The sequence below is a fragment of the Lepidochelys olivacea genome (genome assembly GCF_965140295.1).
Source record: "Lepidochelys olivacea isolate rLepOli2 genome assembly, chromosome: 5".
NCBI lineage: Eukaryota > Metazoa > Chordata > Testudines > Cheloniidae > Lepidochelys > Lepidochelys olivacea.
This window is the reverse complement of record NC_140415.1, coordinates 82,838,155-82,864,131: the sequence shown is the minus strand read 5'-3', so window position 1 is coordinate 82,864,131 and position 25,977 is coordinate 82,838,155. Positions and strand designations below refer to the sequence as shown.

Genomic DNA, 25,977 nt, shown 5'->3' with positions numbered 1-25,977 from the left:
TCCACTGAAACTGGACACAGAAGCTCAGGTTAATATTCTGTCTGAACAAAATTATGAGAGACTGAAAATAAGACCAAAACTGGAACCAACAAAAATAAAAATAACTGGTTATTCTGGAACTAATATACCTGTGAAGGGGAAGTGCATTGCTAGCATTAACCATAAAAGCACCATGTACAGGCTCCCTTTTATTGTAGTGCTAAAGGAGGTGACACCAATTTTAGACATGGCTGCATGTGAGAAACTCAATCTGTTAAAATGGGTGCTCTCCTATGCACATTTAATACCCTATTTGGAAGATACAAATTTTTACGCTTATCCTTCAGCATAGCTTCAACATCAGAAGTGTACCACAAAGCCACACATCTGATCTATGAACATATTAATGGTGTTGACACCTCAGTGGACGACATCATCATCTGGGGATCAATTAAAGGAACATGATTGTAGACTTCAGGAAGTCCTGCATGCAACTAGAGCTGCAAACCTCAAACTAAATAGGGAGAAATGTGTTTTAGGAGTTACAGAATTGACTTTTGGGGGGGACATTATTTCCAATGAAGGTGTAAAACCTGATAAGAGGAAGATTTCAGCCATTGAAATGATTCCATGTCCCAGTCAAAGAAAGATGTCCAACAGTTCCTGGGAATGGTTAATTATCTTGGAAAATTCATACCTAATTTATCTACCAAAGCAGTGGCTTTGAGAAAACTTCTAGAGAACAAAAATGAATGGTATTGGAGTGCGGAACAGGAGGAATCATGGGAAGGTTTAGATTACTGCCACAACAACAGCGTTCTTTAGGCAGTTTTATTGTCCAAACTTAAAACAATTCTTGAGCTCACCCTAGGCTATAACTCCCAGGGGATTTTTCCCCTTTACCTTTCACATTCTTACTGCCTCTCCTTCCAGGAGACACTGGCAGTCTTCCTACTCCTGATTTTCTGCCCTGTTCCCAGAGTACCAACTCGCGAGACCTTTTCTCTTTAGAGGCCCCTTTTTAGAACAGGTCCTCACTGCCTCCCCTCCCCGGGGACCCTGGCAGTCCTGCTTCCTTGCTCTGACCCACAAGGTCTCCCTCATTGACAGTCCTCCTCCTTCCCCTGACCAGAAGCTCTCTTCTAAAACCAAATCTGGGTCAGCTACTTTAGCACAGGCGCACTGGCTCTGGGTCCAGTATAACACTATACAAATTTAAATATACTTTCTTCAAAGCTAAAATAATTTTTAAAATATAAAATAAAATTCTGATAGATATCTTAATTCTAATATCTCTGGCCTTTTTGCATGACCTAAATTTAGTGCATGTGACTTGTCCTTAACTTTACGCAGATGATTGTTAATTATAGAATCACAGCATATTTTATTAAGTATATGTATTTTTGTCATTTTTTGAGAATCAGTTTCATTAAAAACTTCAGTGTCAGGATGCTGACCAAGAAACACATCCTACAAGTCATAGAAGAGGAGGTTACTCACTCTGTACAGTAACTGATGTTCTTCGAGATGAGTGTCCCTGTGGGTGCTCCATTCCAGGTGTTGGTGCATCCCTGTGCCTTCGCTCAGAGATTTTTATAGCAGTACTCGTACCGATCACGCACGCACAGAGCCTGCACCACCACCCCCACCGCTCTGAGTGTACCTTAATAGTACTCGTGTGCTACCGGTCTCCTCAGTTCCTTCTCTGCAATGGAGGCTACCTCAACTCTGAAGTAGTGGGGACGAGGGTGGGTAGTGGAGCAACCATAGGGACACTCATCTTGAAGAATGTCAGTTACTGCACAGGGTGAGTAACCTCCTCCTCTTCTTTGAGAGATGTCCCTGTGGGTGCTCCACTCCAGGTGACTTAAAAGCAGCGTATCTCAAGGAGGTAGGGACTTCGGATTTGGTAGGAATGCAGTAGATAATACAGCTCTGCCTAATCGTGTATCAGAGAGAGGGCCTTGAGTGAGGGCATAATATGTGTTCAGAAACAGATATGTATTCAGAAGTCCAAGTGGCTGCTTTACAGATGTCAGCCAGAGGAACTTTGCATAGAAAAGCCAAGGAGGTAGCCACAGATCTAGTAGAGTGAGTTCTGATGTCGGCTGGAGGCCTAACTTTCTTTATCTGATAGCACAGTCGTACACAGTCAGAAATCCAGTTTGAAAGTCTCTAGGTAGAAATAGGTGTCCCTTTGGAGCGCTCCACAATGGAGACAGTTTAGAAGAGTTCCTAAAGGGCTTGGTTATATCCAAATAGAAGGACAAAGCCCTGCGTACATCTAATGTATGCATTGTGTATTCAAAAGAGTTTGCATGTGGTTTAGGAAAGAAGGTGTATTGACTCACTGATGTGGAATGATGAATGCACCTTTGGAAGAAATTTAGGTTGTCATCAGAGGGTAACCTTGTCCTTAAAAAATAGTGTGTATGGTGAGTCCGCCATCAGAGCTGCTATTTCTCCTGCATACCTGGCGGAGATGATTGCCACCAAGAATGCTGTTTTCATAGAGAAGTGTAAGAGGGAGCAAGTTGCTAGGGGCTCAAATGGTTGTTGAGTTAAGCAGGATAATATGAAGTGAAGGTCCCACCGATGGTCAGGAGGTTTAATGTCCAGGTATAGGGTTTGGAGTCCTTTGAGAAAATGCTTGGTGATTGGATGAGCAAAAACAGAGGTATCGTTGATCTTGTCATGAAAAGTTGTAATAGCAGCTAAGTGGACTTTGATGGAGGGAAAAGAAAGACCACATTGCTTAAGGTCTAATAGATAGTCAAGTATGGGCAGAAGAGGTGCAGAAGTAGGAGGAAGTTGTTTCGTTGAGCACCATTGTGTGAATCGCTTCCACTTTCGGAGATACGTGACGTGAGTAGATTGTGTTCTGCTATGTAGGAGCACACTTTGAACCTCCTCAGAGCATGCAAATTCGTTTTGGGAAAACCACGTAGGAACCAAGCTTTGAGGTGAAGCATGGACAGGTTGAGGTGAAGAAATCAACCATGTTGCTGCGATAGGAGATTTGGAGTGAGAGGCAATGAAATTGGAGGGTGAATTGACATTCTGGTATGGAACAGATACTATGGTTGTCTGGGCCATGACAGGGCAATCAGAATTACCATGGCACAATCTGTTCGTATCTTTGTCAGAACTCTGTGGAGAATTGGTATTGCGGGGAAAGCATACATTAAGTGTTGAGCCCATGAGATCAGGAACGCATCTCCTAGGGAATGTTTGCCCAATCCAGCTCTGGAGCAAAATTTGGGACATTTCTTGTTCTTCGCAGTCGTGAAGAGGTCCAGGGTTGGATAGCCCCAAACCAGAATATATTGCATATGATCCTGTCGTTTATCTCCCATTCGTGATCCCAGGGAAAATGTCTGCTTAGTTCGTCCGCGGTGGTATTCAGGGCCCCGGGAAGATAGGCAGCTGATATCCGGATGTTGTTTGTGAGGCACCAATTCCAGAGCTTCACGGCTTCTCTGCAAAGCAAGTGAGATCAAGCCGCTCCCTGCCTCTTGACATAGAACATGCATGCGATGTTGTCTGTCATTATCCTAACATGTTGGTTCTGAATGAATAGGAGGAAGTGACGGCATGCATTGCGTATGGCTCACAGTTCTAGGACATTTATGTGTAGGGAGGCTTCGCTGGAAGACCATAGCCCCTGGGCTGTGTGGTGGGACATGTGGGATGCATCGGTAGTCATTATGAGTGATGGGGAGTCCTGAAGAAAAGGAACTCCTGAGCAGAGGTTGGAGGGAACTGTCCACCATTGGAGGGAGTCTTTGACTCTGAAGGGTATGGATAGAGGCTTGTTTAGAGCATGTACATTTGGTCTGTAAACCGGGGTCAACCAAGCTTGAAAGCACCTCATGTATAGGCATGCATTTTTGACCATTAAAGTACACAAGGCCATGTGGCCTAATAGTTGCAGGCAGTCTCGTGCAGTGACCTGGGGACTGTTGTGAAGTTTTGTAATCAGTTTTATGGTGTTGAAACGATTGAGCGGGAGAGACGCTATTCCCGTTTGGGAATCGAGGTGCGCTCCTATGAACTCCAGTTGTTGGGCAGGAGATAAGGTGGGTTTGTTTTTATTTGTTGGCCAAGGGAAAGTAAGCAAGCAATGGAAAGCTGAATAGATCAAAGAGCTTCGTCGAGTGTTGAGGCTTTGAGGAGACAATTGTTGAGGTAAAGAAATATTATAACCCTGTTTCCTGAGGGTGGGCAGTAACCACGGTTAGGAGTTTGGAGAAAACTCGGGGGGCGGTAGATAAGCCAAAGGACTACACACTGTATTGAAAATGTGTCGAACCGAGGGTAAAATGAAGAAAACATCTGTGGGCCGAATGTATAGTCACATGAAAATAGGTGTCCTGTAGATTGAGGGCTGAAAACCAATCTCCCTGCTCCAGCACTAGGATTATGGTGGTGAGGGTCACCATTTTGCACTTTTGCTTTTTGATAAACTTATTTAGCCACCTGAGGTCAAGGATCGGTCACCATCCCCCAGTTTTCTTTTCTGTTAAGAAGTAATGGGAATAGAAACTTTTCCCTCTGTGTTGTTCGGGCACAATTTCCACTGCCCCCAATTGAAGGAGATGTACTTCTTGGAGGAGCAGTTGCTCGTGAGAGGGGTCCCTGAAGAAGGATGGGGGGGGTGGAAGGCGGGGAGAGGAAAGGAATAGAATAGCCAACAGTGACGACCTCTAAAGCCTAGTTGTTGGTGGTAATATTTTGCTATTGATGGGAGAATGGGCTTAGGTGCTGACCAAAAATAGGAGCAGGCAGTGTAAGCGCTGAAGTGGGAATATTGTTTTCTATACCCTCAACCAAGGCTTCAAATTTACTTATTGGTAAGAGGGGGTTGAGACCCTGGCGAGGAAGTGGGATGGTGGCATTGGTATCTGGGTCTCTGTTGTTGCTGTTGCTCGTGAGATCTATGGAATTGCTGGGTGTATGTGGGGTAGCATGGTCGCTGGTAAGGCTGGTATCTATATTGTCGCCTTCTGGTTGAAGGGGTTTGAATTCCTAGAGACCAGAGAGTTGCCCTGGAGTCCTTCATGGAGAGGAGTACGTCATTTGTGGTGGAGGCAAATAGTTTGTCACCGTGCAAGGGGAAATCCTTAATGGTACTCTGGACCTCCTGGGGAAAGGAAGAGGACGAGAGCCATGACCCTCGGCACATCACGAGTGCTGTGGCAGTGGACCATGCTGCAGTATTGGCCACATCAAGGGCAGCTTGAAGAGCAGTGTGGAAGATGATTTGTCCCTCAGAAACTATGGCTGTAGATTATTGATCACATTCCAGAAGAAAAGAAACAACGAAGTCCATGAATTTATTGTAATTTTTGTGGTTGTACTTTGCTAGAATGGCTGTGTAATTAGCAATGCGAAACTGCAACGTGAAAGAAGTGTATACCTTACATCCGAGTAGATCTAATCACTTACTGTCCTTGTTGGAAGGAGTGGAGCGGGGAAACTGATGTTTGTTCTTTTGATTAACAGTGTCTACTACCAGCGAGTTTGGTGCTGGGTGAGTAAAAAGGAATTCCGAGCCATTGGAAGGAATAAAGTACTTTCGATCCACTCTCTTACAGGTAGGCAGGCTTGCAGCCGGGGTTTGCCAAATGGCCTTGGCAGGTTCTAAAAGGGCTGTGTTGATAGGTAATGCAATTCTAGAAGAAGAAGGCGGCTGCAGAATTTCAGTTAGCTCATGCTGCTGTTCAGGGACTTCCTCCAGGTTAAGTCATAACTCATTGGCAACTCTTTCAAACAGGTCTTGAAATTTTGAGAAGTCATCCGAAAATGTCGGGGAGGAGGAAACAATGCTTCATCAGGCGGAACAACTGGTTCTACCGGGTTAGAGGCAGGCTGTGCTTGCTCTTGCGGTTGTGACAGCCTGGTGTCTGGAGTCAGTGGCAGAGTCGTCAGCTGGTGGTATCGAGCAGGTCTCACGCCTGGCTACTATAATGAGTGTGGCCCTGAGTATAATGGAGCCCAATACTGCCACTGTGGTGGGAAGGGCATGGGTGGTGCCATCTAGGGGTTCACACACCATGGGGCAGGACCCTCGGAGTAGGACGAGGCAGTTTTCTATGACCACTCTTGACTGGGGTCTGTGGATGGGAGATCTGATAAGGTGAACATTCTCCCTGCTGCCCAGATTCCTCATCACTGGAGGAAAGCTGTGCGGACCTTGCCTGAGTGTCCGGAGAGAAGTAAGTGTTAAGTAGCAGTGATTGCAAGATAGGTGACACCAGGAGGTCCCTTGAGTGTGTGAATTGCGGTGCCGCAGTGCCTCTGTGAGGGGAGGGCTGAGCGAGAGGAATTTGTTTTGAGGAGGGATTTCTCTGCACTGGTGTCCCTAGCGTTCTGTCACTGCCGGCTAGCTCAAAGGCTGATGGTGCCGGGAGAGTGAGAGGAGCCTCCGGGGGGTCAGGCAAGCTGGTATGCATTGGCACCGCTTCCACTGCGGTGCCAAATGGTGCCGTGTGAGAGGCAGGCAACTGAAAGCCTGAAGCCTTGGCACTGGAGGTTAGTGCAATCGCCGCAGCCACAGGTGGGTTTTGCGTGGCGCCAGAGGAGCCAGGCGCATCAAAGGTACTCAGCCAGGGGAGCGCGGGGAGGGAAGCAATACCCGGAGAAGGCTTGTCCCTGCAAAAAGCCTTTCTGTGTGAGAGAGACTGATGGTTTTTTCAGGTTTTCTTTTGTCTCTTTGAAGCAGGGGAGCTGCGGTGTACAGCAGAGTAAGAGCCCGGGTCTGAGCCTGGTCCAAGAGATTTTTGCGGCAGGAGTAGTTTTAGCTCCCTGTCTTTGCATGCCCTGGATTTCGACTTGCTGCAGTGGGCACATTTTTGGGGGAGGTGGGACACCCCCAAACATTTAGTATTTTTAGAATGGCCATCTGAAAGAGGGATGGCATCATTACAGTTAGAGCAGCGCTTAAAACTGGGAGAGCCAGGTATGTCGGAAGTGGCTGCGCTGACAGAAACAAAAAAGGTGTGTGTGTGGGGGGGGGGGGGTTTAAAATTGAAGAGAAGAGAAGGGAAAAAAGGGTACCTAACTATTATTGGTAAGCTAAACCAAGAGGGAAAAAAGTTGAACAAGGGAGAGAAGAAATTCTCTAACGATTCTGCTGAGCTCCATCTCAGGCCAGGGATGGTAGAGAAGGAAGTGAGGAGACTGGTCGTGCATGCGTACTATTAAGGTACACTCAGAGCCGGGGAGCAAGCTCTGCACATGTGCAACCAGTGCAAGAACTGCTGTAAAAAATCTTTGAGCAAAGGCACATGGACGTATCAACACCTGGAGTGAAGCACCCACAGGGACATCTCTCGAAAAAGAACTATGATTTACAATGCAAGCTTTTAATGCTGAAAGACAAGGTTATAGCCCTAAATCTAAATAACAAACTCATTTCAGGTTTCAGAGTAACAGCCGTGTTAGTCTGTATTTGCAAAAAGAAAAGGAGTACTTGTGGCACCTTAGAGAATAACCAATTTATTTGAGCATGAGCTTTCGTGAGCTACAGCTCACTTCATCAGATGCATACCGTGGAAACTGCAGAAGACATTATATACACAGAGACCATGAAACAATACCTCCACCCACCCCACTGTCCTGCTGGTAATAGCTTATCTAAAGTGATCATCAAGTTGGGCCATTTCCAGCACAAATCCAGGTTTTCTCACCCCCCCACACAAACTCACTCTCCTGCTGGTGATAGCCCATCCGAAGTGACCACTCTCTTCACAATGTGTATGATAATCAAGGTGGGCCATTTCCTGCACAAATCCAGGTTCTCTCACTCCCTCTCCCCCCTCCAAAAACCACACACACAAACTCACTCTCCTGCAGGTTTTTGGAGGGGGGAGAGGGAGTGAGAGAACCTGGATTTGTGCAGGAAATGGCCCACCTTGATTATCATACACATTGTGAAGAGAGTGGTCACTTTGGATGGGCTATTACCAGCAGGAGAGTGAGTTTGGGGGGGGCGCGGAGGGTGAGAAAACCTGGATTTGTGCTGGAAATGGCCCAACTTGATGATCACTTTAGATAAGCTATTACCAGCAGGACAGTGGGGTGGGAGGAGGTATTGTTTCATGGTCTCTGTGTGTATATAATGTCTTCTGCAGTTTCCACGGTATGCATCCGATGAAGTGAGCTGTAGCTCACGAAAGCTCATGCTCAAATAAATTGGTTAAACTCATTTCAGTTAGAAGAGACCTCTAGTGAGTCATCTAGTCCATCCACCTATATCCTAGAAGGACTGATTGATTCCAGTGAAGTTTCCAGCAACATAGTTTATCCGTTGTTTGATTCTCAACTACAAATGGCAGCTATCAACTAAAACACCCATTTATTTCATGTTCTCTGTGTGTATATATCTATCTATCTTCCTACTGTATTTTCCACTGCATGCATCCGATGAAGTGGGTTTTAGCCCACGGAAGCTTATGCTCAAATAAATTTGTTAGTCTCTAAGGTGCCACAAGTATGCCTCGTTCTTTTTAAAGATGGCACTGTACAACATCGGCTTCTTTTCTATAGCTATAGAAAACATGAAAGATGAATAAATTGCTCAGAATCACTCACTGTTGGTTCCTGTAACCATGCCTAGGAAACTTCAGCCATTCAGCAGCCCTCATGCCCCAACCCAGCCTCTCAGGAGCACCATTTAAGGAGGGATTGCTATTCCTTTCAGCCTTGATTGAGTTCCCAAGCTGTTACTACATACTACTTCTACCTTCCTTAAGGACAAAGGCCTCTTTCCTCTATCCATGGTGCCCAATAATACTTTCCCCACATAAGCAGTCAACGTATCAAATTCCCTACAAGAAAAGTGCATTTGGCATAGACTAGAAAAAAAAGAGAAAATAAAAACATTAACCAGAAATGTAAAAACCACAAAAACTAGAAAGGCTGAAGAATTAGTTATATGAAATATCAGTTAAATTACCCTAGAACTTTGCTTATTACCAAGTGTCTCACTCTCTTTCTCAGCCTAACGGACTCTCAGTCCATCTCTGGTCCTTCTTGTGGGCCATTTGCTGAGAAAGGAGTGGGATGTGAGGTCTGTGTCTATGTCTAGGTATTTGTGCCTGACACACACCCATAAATAAAATGCACAAGGCTTGTCTACACATTGCATTAGTACTTACCAGCTGGGGTGTAAATTTTGTGCACACCAGCGTGTTGCACACTAACTGTCCATGTGGACCCTGCTGGCACTCATTTAAAGTTCCTAGTGTGCACTGATATAGTCAGAAATAGTACCACATCAACACACATTTGGGACCTGTTAGTGCATCCCAGCAGAGTCCACAAGGACAGTTAGTACACAAAATGCTGCGTGGACTAGAGTTTAGACTCCAGCTGGCATGCAACAATGCATCATCTAGTCAAGTCCCCACACACAAACACGTCTCCAATAAAAGAGGCAGGCAGATCTATGCACACACAGGAAATCTGTGTGTGCCAGGACATGACTTTTTGCTTACAGGTTCTTTGTCCCTCCCCCAAACCCCCCCAAAAAACTGTTTCACTGTGCATCATCCTTCAACCCATTCCAACAGGAATAGACAACAAATAATACCTTATTTGATTGTCTTTTCCAGTTCTGTATGCACAGCTATTAGCCTTAATGATCCTCAACACATTCAGCACAGATATGTGTTCCCTCCAATGGCTTTTAGTACACCATTGGTGAGATCATTGAGGCATGATCTTTAAAGAGGGGGAAAAGAAGAACCTAAGGAGTTATAGACCAGTCAGTCTAATTTTGATACCTAGAAAGATACTGGAAAAATTACAATCAATTTGTAAGCATCTAAAGGATAATAGCATCCTATATATAATAGCCAACATGGATTTGTCAAGAACAAATCATGGCAAATCATTCTTATTTCCTTCTTTGACTGGGATACTAGCCAAGTGGATGGGAAGAAGCAGTTGATATGTTATATCTTTATTTTAGTAATGCTTCTGACACAGTCCCACATAAGAGTCTCATAAACAAACTGGAAAAATGTGGTCTAGATGAAATTACTATAAGATGGGTATACAACTGGTTATCAGTAGCTGTCTGTCAATTGGGAGGACCTATATCTAATGGGGTACTATAGGGGTCTGTCTCAGGTCCAGTACTATACAATATTTTCATTAATGCCTTGGATGATGAAGTAGAGTGTATGCTTTGCAGATGACTCAAAGTTGGGAAAGATTGCAAGCACTTTGAAGGACATGATTACAATTCAAAGTGACCTTAACAAATTAGAGAATTGGTCTGAAATGAACAAAGACAAGTGCAAAGAACTACATTTAGGAAACAAAAAACAAATACACAGCTACAAAATGGGGAAAACTGGCTAGCTGGTAGTGCTGAAGAAAAGGATCAGGAGGTTATATGGATCACAAATTGAACATGAACCAAAAATCGGTGAATTGGTTGATCACAGGATGGACTAAAAGCCGCCAAAGTGATGCAGCTGTGAAAAACGGTAATGCAGTTCTAGCATGCATCAGGCGAGCTATTTCCCATAGAGACAGGGGAAGCGTTTATGCTATTATACAAGACACCAGTGAGACTTCATCTGGAATACTTTGTGCAATTCTGGTCTCCCATGTTTAAGAAAAATTAATTCAAACTGGAACAGGTGCAGAGAAGGGCTACAAGGATGATCTGAGGAATGGAAAACGTACCTTATCAGAGGAGACTCAAAGAGCTTGGCTTGGTTAGCCTTACCAAAAGAAGGCTGAGGGGAGATATGAATGCTCTCTATAAATATATCAGAAGAATAAATACCAGGGAGGGAGAGGAGTTACTTAAGTTAAGTGAACACAAGAACAAATGGATATAAAGTGGCCATCAACAAGTTTTGGCTTGAAATTAGACAAAGATTTCTAACCATCAGAGGATGAAGTTCTGGACCAGATTTCCAAGGGGATCAGTGGGGGCAAAAACCCTAACTCCTCTTGATAATTTTAAGGAGGGGATATCATGATGAGACTGCCTACAATGGCATGTAGCCGATCTGCAAATGTTAGCAAATATTTGCAACAGACTGTGATGGGACACTAGATGGGGAGGGCTCTGAGTTACTACAGAGAATTCTTTCCAGGTATCTGGCTGGTGGGTCTTGCCCACATGCTCAGGGTCTAACTGATCGCCATATTTGGGGTTGGGAAGAAATTTCCCCCTAGGTCAGATAGGCAGAGACCCTGTGGCGGGGGGGGGTTCGCCTTCCTCTGCAGCATGGGGCATGAGTCAGTTGGTGGTTTAAACCAGTGTAAATGGTGAATTCTCTGTAACTAGAAGTCTTTAAATCATGATTGAGAACTTCACCAACCCAGCCAGAGGTTAGAGGTCTATTATAGGAGTGGGTGGGTGAGATTCTTTGGCCTGCAATGTGCAGGAGGTCAGACTAAGTGATCATGATGGTCCTTTATGACCTTATAGTCTACGAGTCTAATGTGGTGCTGTTGCGAAAAAGGCTAATACCATTCCGGGGTGTATTAACATATGCAAGACACAGGAGGTAATTGTTTCACTCTACTCAGCACTGGTGAGGCCTCAGTTGGAGTATTGTCTCCAGTTTTGGGCACCAGACTTTAAGAAAGTTGTGGACAAACTGGAGAGAGTCCAAAGGAGAGCAACAAAAATGATAAAAGGTTTAGAAAACTGGGCATGTTTCGTCTTGAGAAAAGAAGATCAAGGAGAGACATAACAGCATTCAAATATGTTAAGGACTGTTAGAAGAGGACTCTGATCAACTATTCTTTATGTCCACTGAAGGTAAGACAAGAAGTAATCCGCTTAATCTGTAGTGAGGGAGATTTAGGTTAGATATTAGGGAAAGCTTTCTAACTATAAAGGATAGTAAAGCACTGAAATAGTTACCAAGGGAGGTTGTTGAATCCCCATCCTTGGAGGTTTTTAAGAACAGACTGCTCAAATACCTCTCATGGTGTCATGGTGTTGGTATACTTGGTCCTGCCTCAGCACAAGGGGGATGAACTAGATGACCTCTTATGGTCCCCTCCAGCCCTACATTTCTATGATTCTATGATAGCTAGCCAACCTTTGTGATCAACCACCAATAAAAGTATCGACCACTAAAGCTCAAGACTGCCATACCAAAGTGCTTCAGAAGGCAGGCACCCTGCTAGAAAAGGAAGGTCTAGATTGCTGCAGTGTACTGAAAAAAATAATTCTTCCGAGTGGTGAACAGATAAAGATTGATCAAAGCAGCAATGCACAAACAAGGGAATATTACAGAAGCCTCTGGTAATATTTGTAAAATCCACAATTTATGTTTTGTTAACCTGTCCAATTTAGGAGTTTTCTAACATATTGCACATAATTGCTGCTAAAAAGCTTTTCTATGACTTCAACACACATGAATTATAAAGACAGCTGAAACTGACCGAGTTTTCCAGTCTGGTGGTGCACATCATTACTGAAACTGATACACTGTAAGTGCCTGATCATGCAATTTGAGCCACATGGCTGGACATTTGCACTAGCACAGAACCTCGTGCTTCAGATGGTTAGAATAAACTAAACTTGATTTTTCCCTGCTAGGGTATCTTGTCCAGGGTCAGAGATAGTGGAAGGATCACTAGTAATAAACATATCCTATCATACCCTTTTGCAAGAGTTTGTTTCTTGAATCATTTAGGCCCAGCCATTCTTCTCCCCTCCCCAGACCCCACACACTTAGCACTGATTAAAGGGCAGAAGCAATAGGCTGCAAGAGCAAAAGAGAAGGTTACTCACCTTGTGCAGTAGCTGAAGTTCTTCAAGATGATTGTTCCTGTGGGTGTTCACTTTCAATGTCTTGGCGTCCTGCGCTTGTAATCAGAGATTTGTAGTTGCATTGCCGTGGTTCGCTGTGCACGTGTGGCAATCATCTCATGCCACTCTGAGCAGCTACTTAGCGTGCGCACCCAACCATCCTTTGGTTTCTTCTCTACCCCAAAGAGTCAGCATGAAGCTCCCAAGAGCCAATCTCCTTTCTCTAATGACAGAATTATGGTTCTTAGGGTTACCATTTTGAAACACTGCATCCTTACAAACTTGATGAGTTTGCATAAGCTTGCCTGGGTCTCCATTTACCATTCTTTTTCTGTGTGAGAAAATAATGGGAATAAAACCATGTTGGAGTGGTACTATTTCCATGGCTCCTAGTTGCAGGAAATGGTTTATTTCCTGCTGCAACTGGGTCTTGTGAGAGGGGTCCCTGAAGAGGGACAGGCAAGGTGGATGGGTAGGGGGAGTAGAAATAAATGGATAGAGTAACCCTTCTGGACAATTTGCAGCATCCATTTGTCTGTGGTGATGTTGTTCCAGACTGGGTAGTGTGGTAACAGGCAGTCTCCAAAGAGACTGGAGGTCATCTGATAATCCAGCATGGGAGAAGATAGAGGTCTTGAGCTCACAACCAGTAGTTCAAAATGATTGACAGGATGTTGAAGATTGAGACGTGGCAGGTTGATTCTGGTTCTGCCTGCGCCTCACTTGTTTTTGCTTGCGGCATTGATCATATTATCATATCATATTGATCTGGGGTTGGGAGTAAAGGGCGGGATGGAATCTTTGGGTATAAAATCAGCCCTGTTTTTTCTTGTTTGGGGGAATGTAAATACCCAAGGTCTTCAAGGTTGTTCATGAGTCCTTTAAGGTATGAAGAGATGCATCTTTGCTCTCATCAAATAGTTTTTGGCACCCAAAGGGCAGGTCCACAACTTGTACTTGTACTTCCCTAGGGAATCCAGAGAGGTGGAGCCATGATGCTCGATGCATGACAACGGACATGGCTATGGATCAGACTGCCATGTTGGCAGAGTCGAGAGAGGCCTTCAGTGCTGTTCTGGTGATTAAGAACTCTCCCTAACATTAGCTTTGTATTGTTCCTTTGCTTCCTCTGGCAGTTGATCAATAAAGGATTTCATTTTGTTGAACAAGTTGTAGGTATATTTTGCTGAAAGAGCTGAGTAATTTGCTATATAAAATTGTAATGAGATTGAGGAGTAAGATTTGCAGCCAAAGAGGTCAAGCCTTTTCCAGTCATAAGGTGTGGTTTTTGACTGGGGTTGTTTTCCCCTTTGGTGCACCACCTCTATGACCAGTGAATTCGGACCAGATGAGTGAACAGGAATTCAGCTCCTTTCGCTGGTGCATAGTATTTTCTGTCTGAGCCTTTACAGGATGGTGGGACAATGGCTGAGTTAATGGGCAGAGATATCTTTGCTGACAGAGATGCCTGCAAGATGTCAGTGAGTTTGTTCTGGGTCTCTGGCAGCTCTGCTAAAGAGATGTCCAGGGATTCTGCCACTCTTTTGAATAAGTGCTGAAAGGATTTAAAATTGCCACCTGTAGTGGGCAGCAGTGGCATAATAGTCCATAATTGTCCACATAATTGTCCAGGGATGAGGACAAAAAATGGGTGGGTGGCAGTGTATCGCCTTCAGGGACCTCTTAGAGTTCCTCTCCCTCTTGGGCTTGTGATGATGGTGAGCCCATGGTTGAAGGGGCCTGGGTAGTCCTTGGTGCTGGTGGGTTGGAAGGTTTAAGAGTCTGGGCCCTGTAGATTGCACATGGGTCCCAGTATGGCCAATTGCGTGGCATAATGATAGGCGGAGGCATCCATGGTAGTGTCTGCCAGCTGTACCCTTCCATAGGTGGTTGTTGGTGAGAAGGTCCTGGTTTCAGGAAGGAATGATGAGGGGTGTAAAGGCTTGAGTCATCCTCTTTGTCCTCATCACTGGATAGTGGGGGTGCAGATCTAATAGAGTGCCTATTCAGCTCAGTCCTGGCCTGACTGGGGTACCATCAATGCTGAACGGAGGAGTGGAGGAGATAGCCAGGTCCGTCTGTCTGATGAAGGGTTGTGATACCAGGAAGCTTGGTGCCATGGATGGCAACGTAGTAAGCTCCAATGGTGCTGCGGTCTTGTTAGGCTGTGTATATGCAGCAGGTGGTGCCATTACACTAGCCGGTGCTGAGGTGTTCTTTGGCACTGTTGGTGCCGAGTTAGGGAGCTTAGCTCTGGCTCATGCAACTGAGTGAGAGCCTGGCCACATCAGTGCCTTGGCTCCTCGGGATGTCTCAGTACTGGATGTTCCCAGTGCTTCTCAGTCCGAGGCTGTCGGTACCAGGGCAGATTTCTCATCAGGAGACTGCTTCTTTTTAGGGGGTGATGACTGCAACCAATGTTTAGTTGCCTTCTTAGGTCCTTAGACACGGTTTGGGTAGAGCCCCTTGTCTGAAACTGCTGCTGGAGACCATTGCCCAGGAGGAGTCCTGGACTCTGGGTTAGAAGCTGGCCTGAGGGATTTCTCCATCATTAATAATTTTAGTTGGAAGTCCCTGGCTTTCAGTGTCCTGGCAAATAGTTTCCTGCAGTGGAAACACTTCTGTGGTACATGGGTTTCCCCAAGACAGCCGATGCACTGAGCATGACCATCCGATACAGGAATTGATAGCCAGCAGGTCAGGCAACGTTTAAAGCCGGGGGAACTAGGCATGCCTGAGGAGGTTCAGGGCAATAGAAAACGGCCATAGTTCAGTTACCATCGGCGGAGACCCACTCGTGGAGGGAGGGGGACAAACAAAACAAAGTTTTGCTTTGGTTTTTTTTTGTTTTTAGTGGGTAAATAAGAAGGGGAAAGGGAAGAAAACCAACAAGAAGGATAAATAAAGATGGGAATATAAGCAATTTATGAAATAGACAGGGGGACTGCTGTCACTCCGACTCAAGTCAAAGACAGAAGAGAAGAAACTGAGGGACAATTGGCTGCGCACACTAAGTAGCCGCTTGAAGCGGTGCGAGATGGCTGCCACATGTGCGCGGCCAACAGGGGCACTCCTACTACATATCTCCGATGACAAGCACAGGGTGCCAAGACACCTAAAGTGGAGCACCAACAAGGACACTCCTCAAAGAAGAAGTTTCTACTTTCAGTGAACACTTCTTACTGGTACAGATAAACAAACACAGACAGAGCAATTACAGGGGGAAGTAATATACAGTTTACTTATTCGTTCCTAAGCACAATAAGAGTCTTGGGATACTTAATCATTTCCCTTTTAACTTTTTAGAATTAAGTTTTCATTCACGTGTTTAAATTAGAGTCTAATTTTTCCAGGATGAAAAATCTTTCAGGTATATGCTCTGTTCATGTTAATACTTCAAAGTGGCACAGATGTTCAGGGGGCAGGGTGGGAGAATGATAAATGTAAAAAATCCCACTGGTTTTTTGTTTCTTTCCTGAACAAACTCAAGTTTCTCATAACCCTAAAAGCACCACAGGTCTGGGTACAGAACTGTCAAACTTCGGCCTCCCACAGCTTTTTTCCACTGGTAGAAGGTAGAGTTGGTGGAGAGACAAGTTCAACAGAATGTCATCTCTCACAAAAGACTTTTTTGCTAATAAATATTAACAACATACCACTGCGTGCCAAATTATCATGCAACTTTTTTCCACCCCAAAATCCACTAATGAGGACCTGTTTGGAGTATTTCACAAAATTCATATAAACTTAATTCATAAAAACAAAAAAGATACAATTATAGATTGTTATAGATACAATTGTGACACTTAAAATGCTGTTTGCATTTTAAGAAGATAAGTGGTTCCAGCAATATTCCCCAAAGCAAACCAAATCTCAAACCGTGAGGTTTCAAAACTGAAGAACCTCTTGAAGTCCAACCATTGCATGAAGTAAATACCTGAGACCAACCAGATGATACAGGAAGACAAGACATGGGATACAAATTAAGAGATGGCCAAAGTTTTCCACTTTGATATTTTTGTTATTAAAATATGACAGTTTACTTAATATGCAATGTCCATAAGTGAATGTATAGTTCCACTTTCTGACAACTCAGCCCACCAAAAATTATAGCTAGAAGAATGATCAGACATGATGTTTTAAAAAACTATTATCTGTGCTCTTTAAAAATATGCCCTCTGCATTAAATCTATTCAGTGAGATTGTTATATTACCTGTAACAACACCACAGTAATGGTTGTGAGGAGCTAGCTTTTCAGTAACTTTCTCCTCTATGGACCTTTTTCGTCTGTACACCCTGTGTGCATGACCTGTCACAGCCAAAGTGTGATTGAGTGGCTCAATAAATATGAAGTCCTCGTTAATCTGTATAAAGCCCATCTGTAAAGGAAAACAAGAGGGACATATAAGGTATGTAATTTAAAGAAACCACATATGCACACACACACAAACACACCCTGCCCCTCCCCCCAAAAAAACCTTTTATTTAAAAAAAAAAATCATTTTAAGAATCCTAGTAGCGAGAATACTATCCTTCCATTTTATTAGCCTCCATCTCAGTGCACTAAACTTCATTTACTTCAACTAAATCTGTGTGAGTTGGTGGCTACATGCCAGTAGCAGATGCACAGTGAAAGATCTGGAATGTTAAAGTCTTGCTTTGGGAGACCCAGGGGTCATTTAAAAATGTACAACATGTACCACACAATCTATACCCTAGTTTTATAACACACCTGTTGCCATACTTTCTCATAACCAATTTTTAATAAAATAGTTCAGATACAAGCTGAATTTAGGGAGTCTGATGCATCTTTAGCAACTGCACAGAGCTGCAACAGATATGAAATTCTTAAGACCCCTTTTACAGATTTTTAACTTTTTAATTAAAAACAAACACATTTTTCTTCAAAAATAATGTATGCCTGGTTAAAAACAGAGAAACACTATCTGTGTTACAGCCTTTTTTTTACCCATGTGCTCACAATGACATAAGATCATGGTTGAGGTCACCAAAATACTGTAAAAACTGTTGTTCTTATAACTACTACTTACTATGGTTCAACTCAAAACTGTTCAATTGGCCAAAAAAATACCAGTTTATGTCAGAATTACAAAGCATGTAGAAAAAAAAAAGTTTTTTTCTCTATAAAATACGATCAACAAAACTGGCAGGTAACTTCTAATTCCAGAGAACTTAAAATCTATGAATCTATGAAACACTGTTCCTAAAAAAAACACCAAAATGGCATATCCAGCTCAAATAAGGAGAGTTCTTCTCCATGTATGCATGTAGTTCCCATTTACACAAAAAAAAGGACTCTTTCTCTTATAGGCAACTTAACTGCATAATCATACTAAAACAGAGATACTTAATTTCACAATCAGGTGTACTAGCTGCACCTCAACTGCTATACTGAATGTTTTCTGAGGACCAATGCTGAATAGACACAGTAATTTCATCCTTAACATCCAATAGTACCCTTAAGATAGCTGGATTTATTTGGTTGTTTTTGTTTTTTTGGTTTTTTGTTTTGTTTTTCCATTTTTTTTGTTGTTGTTGTTTATTTTCAGGTTGCTTGATATTAATTTGGAGTCTGTTAAATATTAAGTATTTAGGTAAGCAAAATACTTTAATATACTTTCAGTGCAACTGTCAAATGGTGCTTTTATACATCCTGTATGTTTTTCTAGTCACCAAAATTGGTCTATTTATATTGAGAATTATGTTTTTAAATAACTGGTGGAGTATATGCAGAGCAGACTAATTTTCTCCTAATATTTGCGGATTCAGGTATTGAATATTTAAAATTTATTTTTTTAATGCAGTGTCTGTGAAAGGTGCTGAGCAGGCTTGGATATAGAATCTTTTTTCTCAGAACTGGTACAGAACAAACAGTAGCTGTGCAAGCTTCTCCACATCACCCAGCCAATGTGCCTTAACCCTGTGTCATAAATATAAAGGGAAGGGTAAACCCCTTTAAAATCCCCCCTGGCCAGAGAAAAAAATCCTCTCACCTGTAAAGGGTTAAGAAGCTAAAGGTAACCTCACTGGCACCTGACCAAAATGACCAATGAGGAGACAAGATACTTTCAAAAGCTGGGAGGAGGGAGAGAAACAAAGGGTCTGTGTCTGTCTGTCTATATGCTGCTTTGCCAGGGATAGACCAGGAATGGAATCTTAGAACTTTTAGTAAGTAATCTAGCTAGGTATGCATTAGCTTATGATTTCTTTAAATGGCTGAGAAAAGAATTGTGCTGAATAGAATAACTATTTCTGTCTGTTTATCTTTTTATAACTTAAGGTTTTGCCTAGAGGGGTTCTCTATGTTTTGAATCTAATTACCTTGTAAGGTATCTACCATCCTGATGTTACAGGGGGGATTTCTTTACTTCTATTTACTTCTATCTCTATTAAAAGTCTTCTTGTAAGAAAACTGAATGCTTTTTCATTGTTCTTAAGATCCAAGGGTCTGGGTCTGTGGTCACCTATGCAAATTGGTGAGGCTTTTTATCCAACGTTCCCCAGGAAAGGGGGGGGTGCAAGTGTTGGGAGGATTGTTCATTGTTCTTAAGATCCAAGGGTCTGGGTCTGTAGTCACCTAGGCAAATTGGTGAGGCTTTTTATCAAACCTTGTCCAGGAAGTGGGGTGCAAGGTTTTGGGAAGTATTTTGGGGGGAAAGATGTTTCCAAACAGCTCTTCCCCAGTAACCAGTATTTGTTTGGTGGTGGTAGCGGCCAATCCAAGGACAAAGGGTGGAATATTTTGTACCTTGGGGAAGTTTTGACCTAAGCTGGTAAAGATAAGCTTAGGAGGTTTTTCATGCAGGTCCCCACATCTGTACCCTAGCATTCAGAGTGGGGAAGGAACCTTGACACCCTGACCTGGAGGAACTGTCCCAAAAGATGAGAGAATAGTTCATCCTTCATGCTCATTCAATCTGTGGCCTCTTTGCTGAGATGTCTACTTAATGGTGGCATTTGTTATGTGGTGACCTGTGTACTTAGAGGACTGACTGAGACCATCAATTCGTTTCACATTAGCGTTGATCACTACTTACTTAGATGGAATGTTAACCTAGTGCTGAATAAATACTATTCCCAATCCCCTGAGTCACTCAAACAGGGAATTGCAAATTGAATATAAAATTTACCAAAGAGCATTAATATCAGCCATACATATTCAGCTGGATAATTCCCAGCTGAATTTGGATAGCCAAATATTCAGTCTGTTCATTCTGGCTGCTCTTGAAAATAGCATAATTCTTCTTTCTGAAGCAGCTACTCTGCCTGACTGGCAGTCTACTATTCCTCCATCTCCTGACCACACAGAGGAGGAGATGAGAAGACATCCCCTCCTTCCTCCTCCCCCGACCCCCCAGTAACCAAGATCTCCATTCTTTGGTTTCACTGGGAGGGGAGAGAAGAACATCTCCCACCACTGCCTTGAACCTCATGGAGCTGGAGCAGAGTAAAAAAATAACCTTCCATCTCAGTTCCAAGCCAACCTCTGATGGCAAGAAAATAGGGATTTCTTTTAGCAGAGTTCACTCTGGCACATCACTCTGCCCTAGAAAGATCATTAGTCAGTGATACAATGCCCAGAGGAATGGGGCTAGATGTGACAATGGCCCTGGTAGTGAGGCATCAACATACTACAGTCCTCAAGTTTGACCCAGCAATTGGGTGTTGATACATAGTGCTTGCAAGATGGTATCTGGTCTTTAATGAATACAAGTAGTAAAACACCTACTCCTACCTCTTAATTGCTCCTGCTCAAGCACAATAAGGATGCAAATGCAATGGAGGTAATATCTAATCCTGATGGTTTTATCTGTTGAATGTCCATGGATACCTTGGTGATATGCATAACATAACTGCGCAGAAAATGTGCACATTCTAAGAGGTTGTCTAGCATGTTCCATGGTGCAGGCACCTAACAAAAATGGAAGTTTTCTATTGCAAATGCTCATATTCCAATTTGTAGTCTTATAACTGTCATAAAATAAAAACTTGTAAAACCTCTAGTCCTGAAAGCGGACGATCTTCATGTTGCAATGTGCATTATAATAACCCTACCCAGAGTTCATTTCCCTAAAAACAATGGAATATTCCATTTTTTTTATTTGATGAGGGGCTTGATTCTCCTGTCATTTATACCTGGATATATTTGAAGTTACTACTGCAGTTAGTGCACTAAGATAAAGAGAGGAGAATGTGCCTGTTCACATTACAAGAGACAATTGGCTATACCCAGTACACGTCCCTGTATAGAAGTGTGGTTCTTGATCTACATGTGGCTCTAAGATCCTACATGTAACTCTGACTAAGTCTTTTGCTCAGACTCTGTCCGTTTCTGTTCAAAGTCATAGCAGGCCAAGTTCTGTCAAAGGAGCACTCAGACACAAATGAGGCAGCCTGAGGAGCACTTAGTGACCAGAACCCATCACATACATATACAATCCTCACAGATTTAGCTCCTTGGAGGGGGAAAAGGGGAAGAGAGAAAACACCAGCAGACTTTCTATCACAATCAAGAAAGGAAGTGGACAGTAGGGACAAAAGAACACCCACAGGCACACATTGTTATGTAAAGCCTCCGCTCAGTCCAGCAGAATGAGATTGTACGATTTGTAACTTTTCAGTCATTGCGAGTATGATCATCAGGACTGGCTCTAGGCACCAGCAAAGCAAGCACGTGCTTGGGGCAGCACAATTCCAGGGGAGCGGCATTCCGGCCTCCTTTTTTTTTTTTTTTGGCTGGGGCAGTTGCGCTCTCAGAACTTGGGGTGGCAAATTTTTTGCTTTGGGCAGCAAAAAACCTAGAGCTGGCCCTTATGATCATTAAGTTCTGTAACCTTTTGCAAACTTTGTAACTTTAGTTATTGTTCCTTGCAAGCTTTGTAACCTTTTCAGTTACCATTTGTATAAACCTCCCAGCTTTGCAATACCCCATCACACAATCAGAGAGAGTGTGAATAAGGGAATGTGGTTGGGAGATAAGGGAGTGTGAACAAGGGAGTGTATGTGGGACTGGGCGGGGAGGAACTGCAAGGAGAATAGAGCCCAGAGACAGGTGTGTAGGATGTAATCTGCCCTGAGAAGGCAATCATGGGGTGCGGTAAAGAAAAGAAGACAAATACAGATATGTCACAACACAGGCATCATAATGCAATTTCAGGACATTGTGCCTGGCTTATTTTATGGCTTCCTATGACCCCATTTAATGAGGAAGTAATTCTCCAATTGCTCAAGGATGAGCATCACTGAGCTACACTTCAGTGTTAGCGGATCTTGGCTGTGTAGTAACCTGTTGGATTGAAATAGCACAACAAAATGCATCTGAGAATTAGCTGCCTCCCTCCCCAAATATTCCATCATTTAAAAACACCTCTAAATACACAAAAGTCCCTTTTCTTGTGATTTATATTTCAAAAGCTTTAAAATAATACCAATCACACTGCTTGGGCAGAAGATGCATTTATGCACACATGTGGTATGGAATTAAATAACATTTGTTCCCCAGCTGTTAACTGATGTCATCACCAGCATACTAGCACATGGATGCATCTGTTCCTTTGTCATAAATAATGTCATCTTCCCCAAATGTCAGAAGCAGAATTCACATCCCAAAATTTACCAGTGCTATATGAAAATAAGAATCATGCCTTCTCTCTCGCTCATTTAATAATTGCTCTCTGGTATTCAACCATTGCTATGTATATTTCATAGACATTCCATTCCTGATTACATTAAAAAATGAACATAACATGGCCATCTTCTGATTCTAACAACACACTCTCCTGCCCATCTGCAGAGGGAGGATGCATAGGAGCTCTACAGATCCTAATTCCCTTACAGTTTCCAACTTTCCAGTATTGTCCTGGAGTCTCCAGGAATTAAAGATTAATCTTTAATTAAAAATTATGTCATGTGATGAAACTGAATACATCCAACCAAAATTGGCAACCCAAGTCCCTTCCCACACTGCTACTGGTGATGCAGGAAGCCAGTGCAGGACTGCATCCCCTCATGCCCTTGCACCAGCACATAACCCAGGCTGTGATTTGAGCCTACACTAGTTTATACAAACAGGCAGTAAATCCAACATTTCCTTAAAGATTAGTAAGTCTATTTTAAACAGTATCCCCCAAAACATTACCACCATATACACATTTAAAAATGAAAGGTTTATTAAAATGTATAGCGCAAAAGCCAATTCTTCTCCAGCACTGATTAACTTTAAACAGTTTTGTAATCTGAGACTTTGTGGTCTTTACAAAATCTCACAGAATATTAGAATGATTTATTGTTTTTTGTGTCTGATTGCAAAAACGAAATTATTCTTTTACATTTCAATACAGCACTCCAAAGAAGAGTACTGCAAGTTAACGAATATTATTAAAAACTAATCTGTTAGTTTCAAGATTAAATTAATATATTGAATTCAAATAAAACATTAACTGGAACATAAAAATAAATATCTTAAACTCTAATAAGAGCTTTTAACAGGACAAACATACATTATTAACATATTTTGATGGTTTTTATAAGGACTAATTCTCTATTCTTGTTATATACTATAACCCTCTCTCATCAGGTATCTTTATTTTTGAAGGTTGAAGACATGATTCGAAAAGGATATCCAGTAACCTCTGTCATTGATTAAGTGAGCTTCCAGATTTAAATGCTTCACTATTTATGTGGTTTTTTCTTCAAAGTTTTCTGTCTACCTGCAGATTGCTTTTTCTGGTGTTCTGAATTAAAGAGAAATATTGTTTGCCTCTCCCTTTCCATTTGCCAGTGTGACAAGTGCTTTTCACATACCCCAATCTGATTTTTTTCTTCAATGACAGAAGCACATCATGCAGTGTGTGTGTGTGTGTATTAATTCCACACATATACTGCCTTAACAGATGAGCAATATTTTGAACATTATGCAGAGTTAAAAGCACCCTTTCAAAATCTGCCCAAAAATGTAGACTCTGTAAAAACAAAGTTTTCAAAGATGGAGTGGAATGTTTCCCGGATTTTTAAAATGTCTGTACTACTCTGTAATCTTAGCAAATCCACACTTTACAGCATCATGCTACAGCAGTAGCAGTGGCTCTCAAAATTTTATCTTCATTACCTACTTTTATCAAAGCAAGGGAACTCAGGCCATACACTCACATGTTCAAGAGACAATATTCATGTAGCCCAAACTATTAATGAAACACTAGAATACAGAAGCATATAGAACACTAAGAGGCGTACCAGCACCATGGCTCATTTCAGTAAGCAGTGAGTGCACACAATTAGTTGAGCAGGGGGTTGGACTGGATGACCTCCTGAGGTCCCTTCCAACCCTGATATTCTATGATTCTGTGAATTCTACTTGGTGTAGCCATGGTAGAAAAAATGACCCAAACTGAAACTGAAAAGTGACCTGTGAATCACCTCCAGGAAAAGACATGATCCCAGGGGGAAAAAGGTGGTGGGGAAGAGAATGGGGGACAGGACATCAAGGGGGTCTCACATGGAGAATATGGGCTTGATCTCCCTTGAACCTCCATTCCCCCATTCTGTCCCAGCAGCAAGGCCCTGAGGTATGTGGCTGCCACCTCTTCCTCCTCCTTGCTCTCTCCTCCTGGAGACTCCAGATGGGCTGGTCACCACCAGTAACAGCACTGAGGGTATATCTACACCAAAAATTAAGGTGTAAGGTATGCCTACCCACACTACTTAACATGGCTAATAATAGTAGTGAAGATGTGGTGGCATATGCTTCAGTGCAGGCCAGCCTCCCCAGAACAAACCCACTGGAGACCCTATGGACAGACTCAGGCCGCTAGTCTCCACCAGGATCTATGCCATTATGTCTTCACTACTGTTGTTACCTGTGCTAACTAGATTAAAGCTAGCACAAGTATGCCTACCCATGCTACAATCACACTTTTACTTGTGGGGTAGAGGTACCCTGCAAGTAGCTGAGAAGAGGAACTGGCATGCCAGTGCCACAACATCCCATGATGGCAAGAGGGGGTGACTATATGGGAGGGAATAGCAGCTCAGTACTTGCAGCATTGCTGTACGCCTGACAGAGACTTGCTCTAGAGCTGGAACAGGCACCCAGAGAATTTCTGTATTCTTATTTTCAAGACAGCAAATAAAAAAAACGATACAAGAGTTTGAAGCCCTACGCCGACACTGTCTGAACCCCGCCGTATGAAGCATGAGGTACAGTAAATCTGACTAGAAATAAAAGCGAAACTAGCTAGTTTTCTTTCACTGTCCAAACTAAGCGAAGAGTAAATAAATACCACGCAGATTATTAAAGTATTAACAAAACAAATAAGGACACTTGTTTATTTAAAAATAAAAGGGTTTATAAACAGGCAGTTTCCCTTTAACATTTATTGAAAATACTCCAGCCCCTCTCTTCCCCCCTCCCACTCCCCTGCACTTCTAGCTACTAACATATCCACACACTCACTGGTCTTATGGTCCCTTCACCACATGTGCTACAGACACGAGCAGCACCTTGTCTTTAAAAAGACTCCAGCCAACTCCAGTACATTAGCTACGGGCCACAGTGTTCTTTAGCAATGGGCCAAACTGGAACTCCAAGAAGTCCATACATCTGTAGTTCTGGGAATGAGTCAGTGTTGTTAGATCTTTACTAGTGATCTCACAATTGACAAAAATGTTGCCAGCCTCCTACATATCCCCCAAGAGCTGCTGCAAATTTAATTCACTATGGAAACACGATAACTGAAGCCACCCACTGGATGGCCAGAACTGACGGACTAGGATGTAGAATGCCTCTTCATTTTTGTCCAAAATTTTCAGACATTCAATTAAAGGTCAAAATGGATGCTGCAGTACAGTTACTTTTTCTATGTGATTCCAAAGAATACTCTACAATAGACTGTCCCTTGGTATTTGCAGTTCTTAATTTACTGTCCACCCTGCTATCAATTTATATTCTGTCCTTTCCATCATTTAGACCCATGATTATTATTGCTACCCCCACAGACATATTTTGTTGATGTGGTAGGAAACCAACCCAAAGAAACACCCTTTCTAGCCTTAACCAGTGGTTCCCAAACTTTTCACTTTGCACCCTCCTTGCACCTGTCCACCCAATCCCCGGGAGCCACTGTTAGGACCTGGGGCCAGGTTGGGTCCACAACAGGGAGTGGGGCTGTGGCTGGGAGCAGAG

The 25,977-nt window shown here is 42.9% G+C and overlaps 1 protein-coding gene across 2 annotated transcripts in view; it reads right to left on the bottom strand.

Moving 5' to 3' along the window:
- ADAMTS19 (ADAM metallopeptidase with thrombospondin type 1 motif 19) overlaps positions 1-25,977 on the bottom strand; it is a 281,932-nt gene that overhangs the window by 210,014 nt on the left and 45,941 nt on the right. For both annotated transcript variants that reach the window (XM_084629273.1, XM_084629274.1), the window contains one exon: positions 16,990-17,155. In XM_084629273.1, the coding sequence (XP_084485399.1) occupies positions 16,990-17,155 (166 nt within the window). The remainder of the gene's footprint in view (positions 1-16,989; positions 17,156-25,977) is intronic.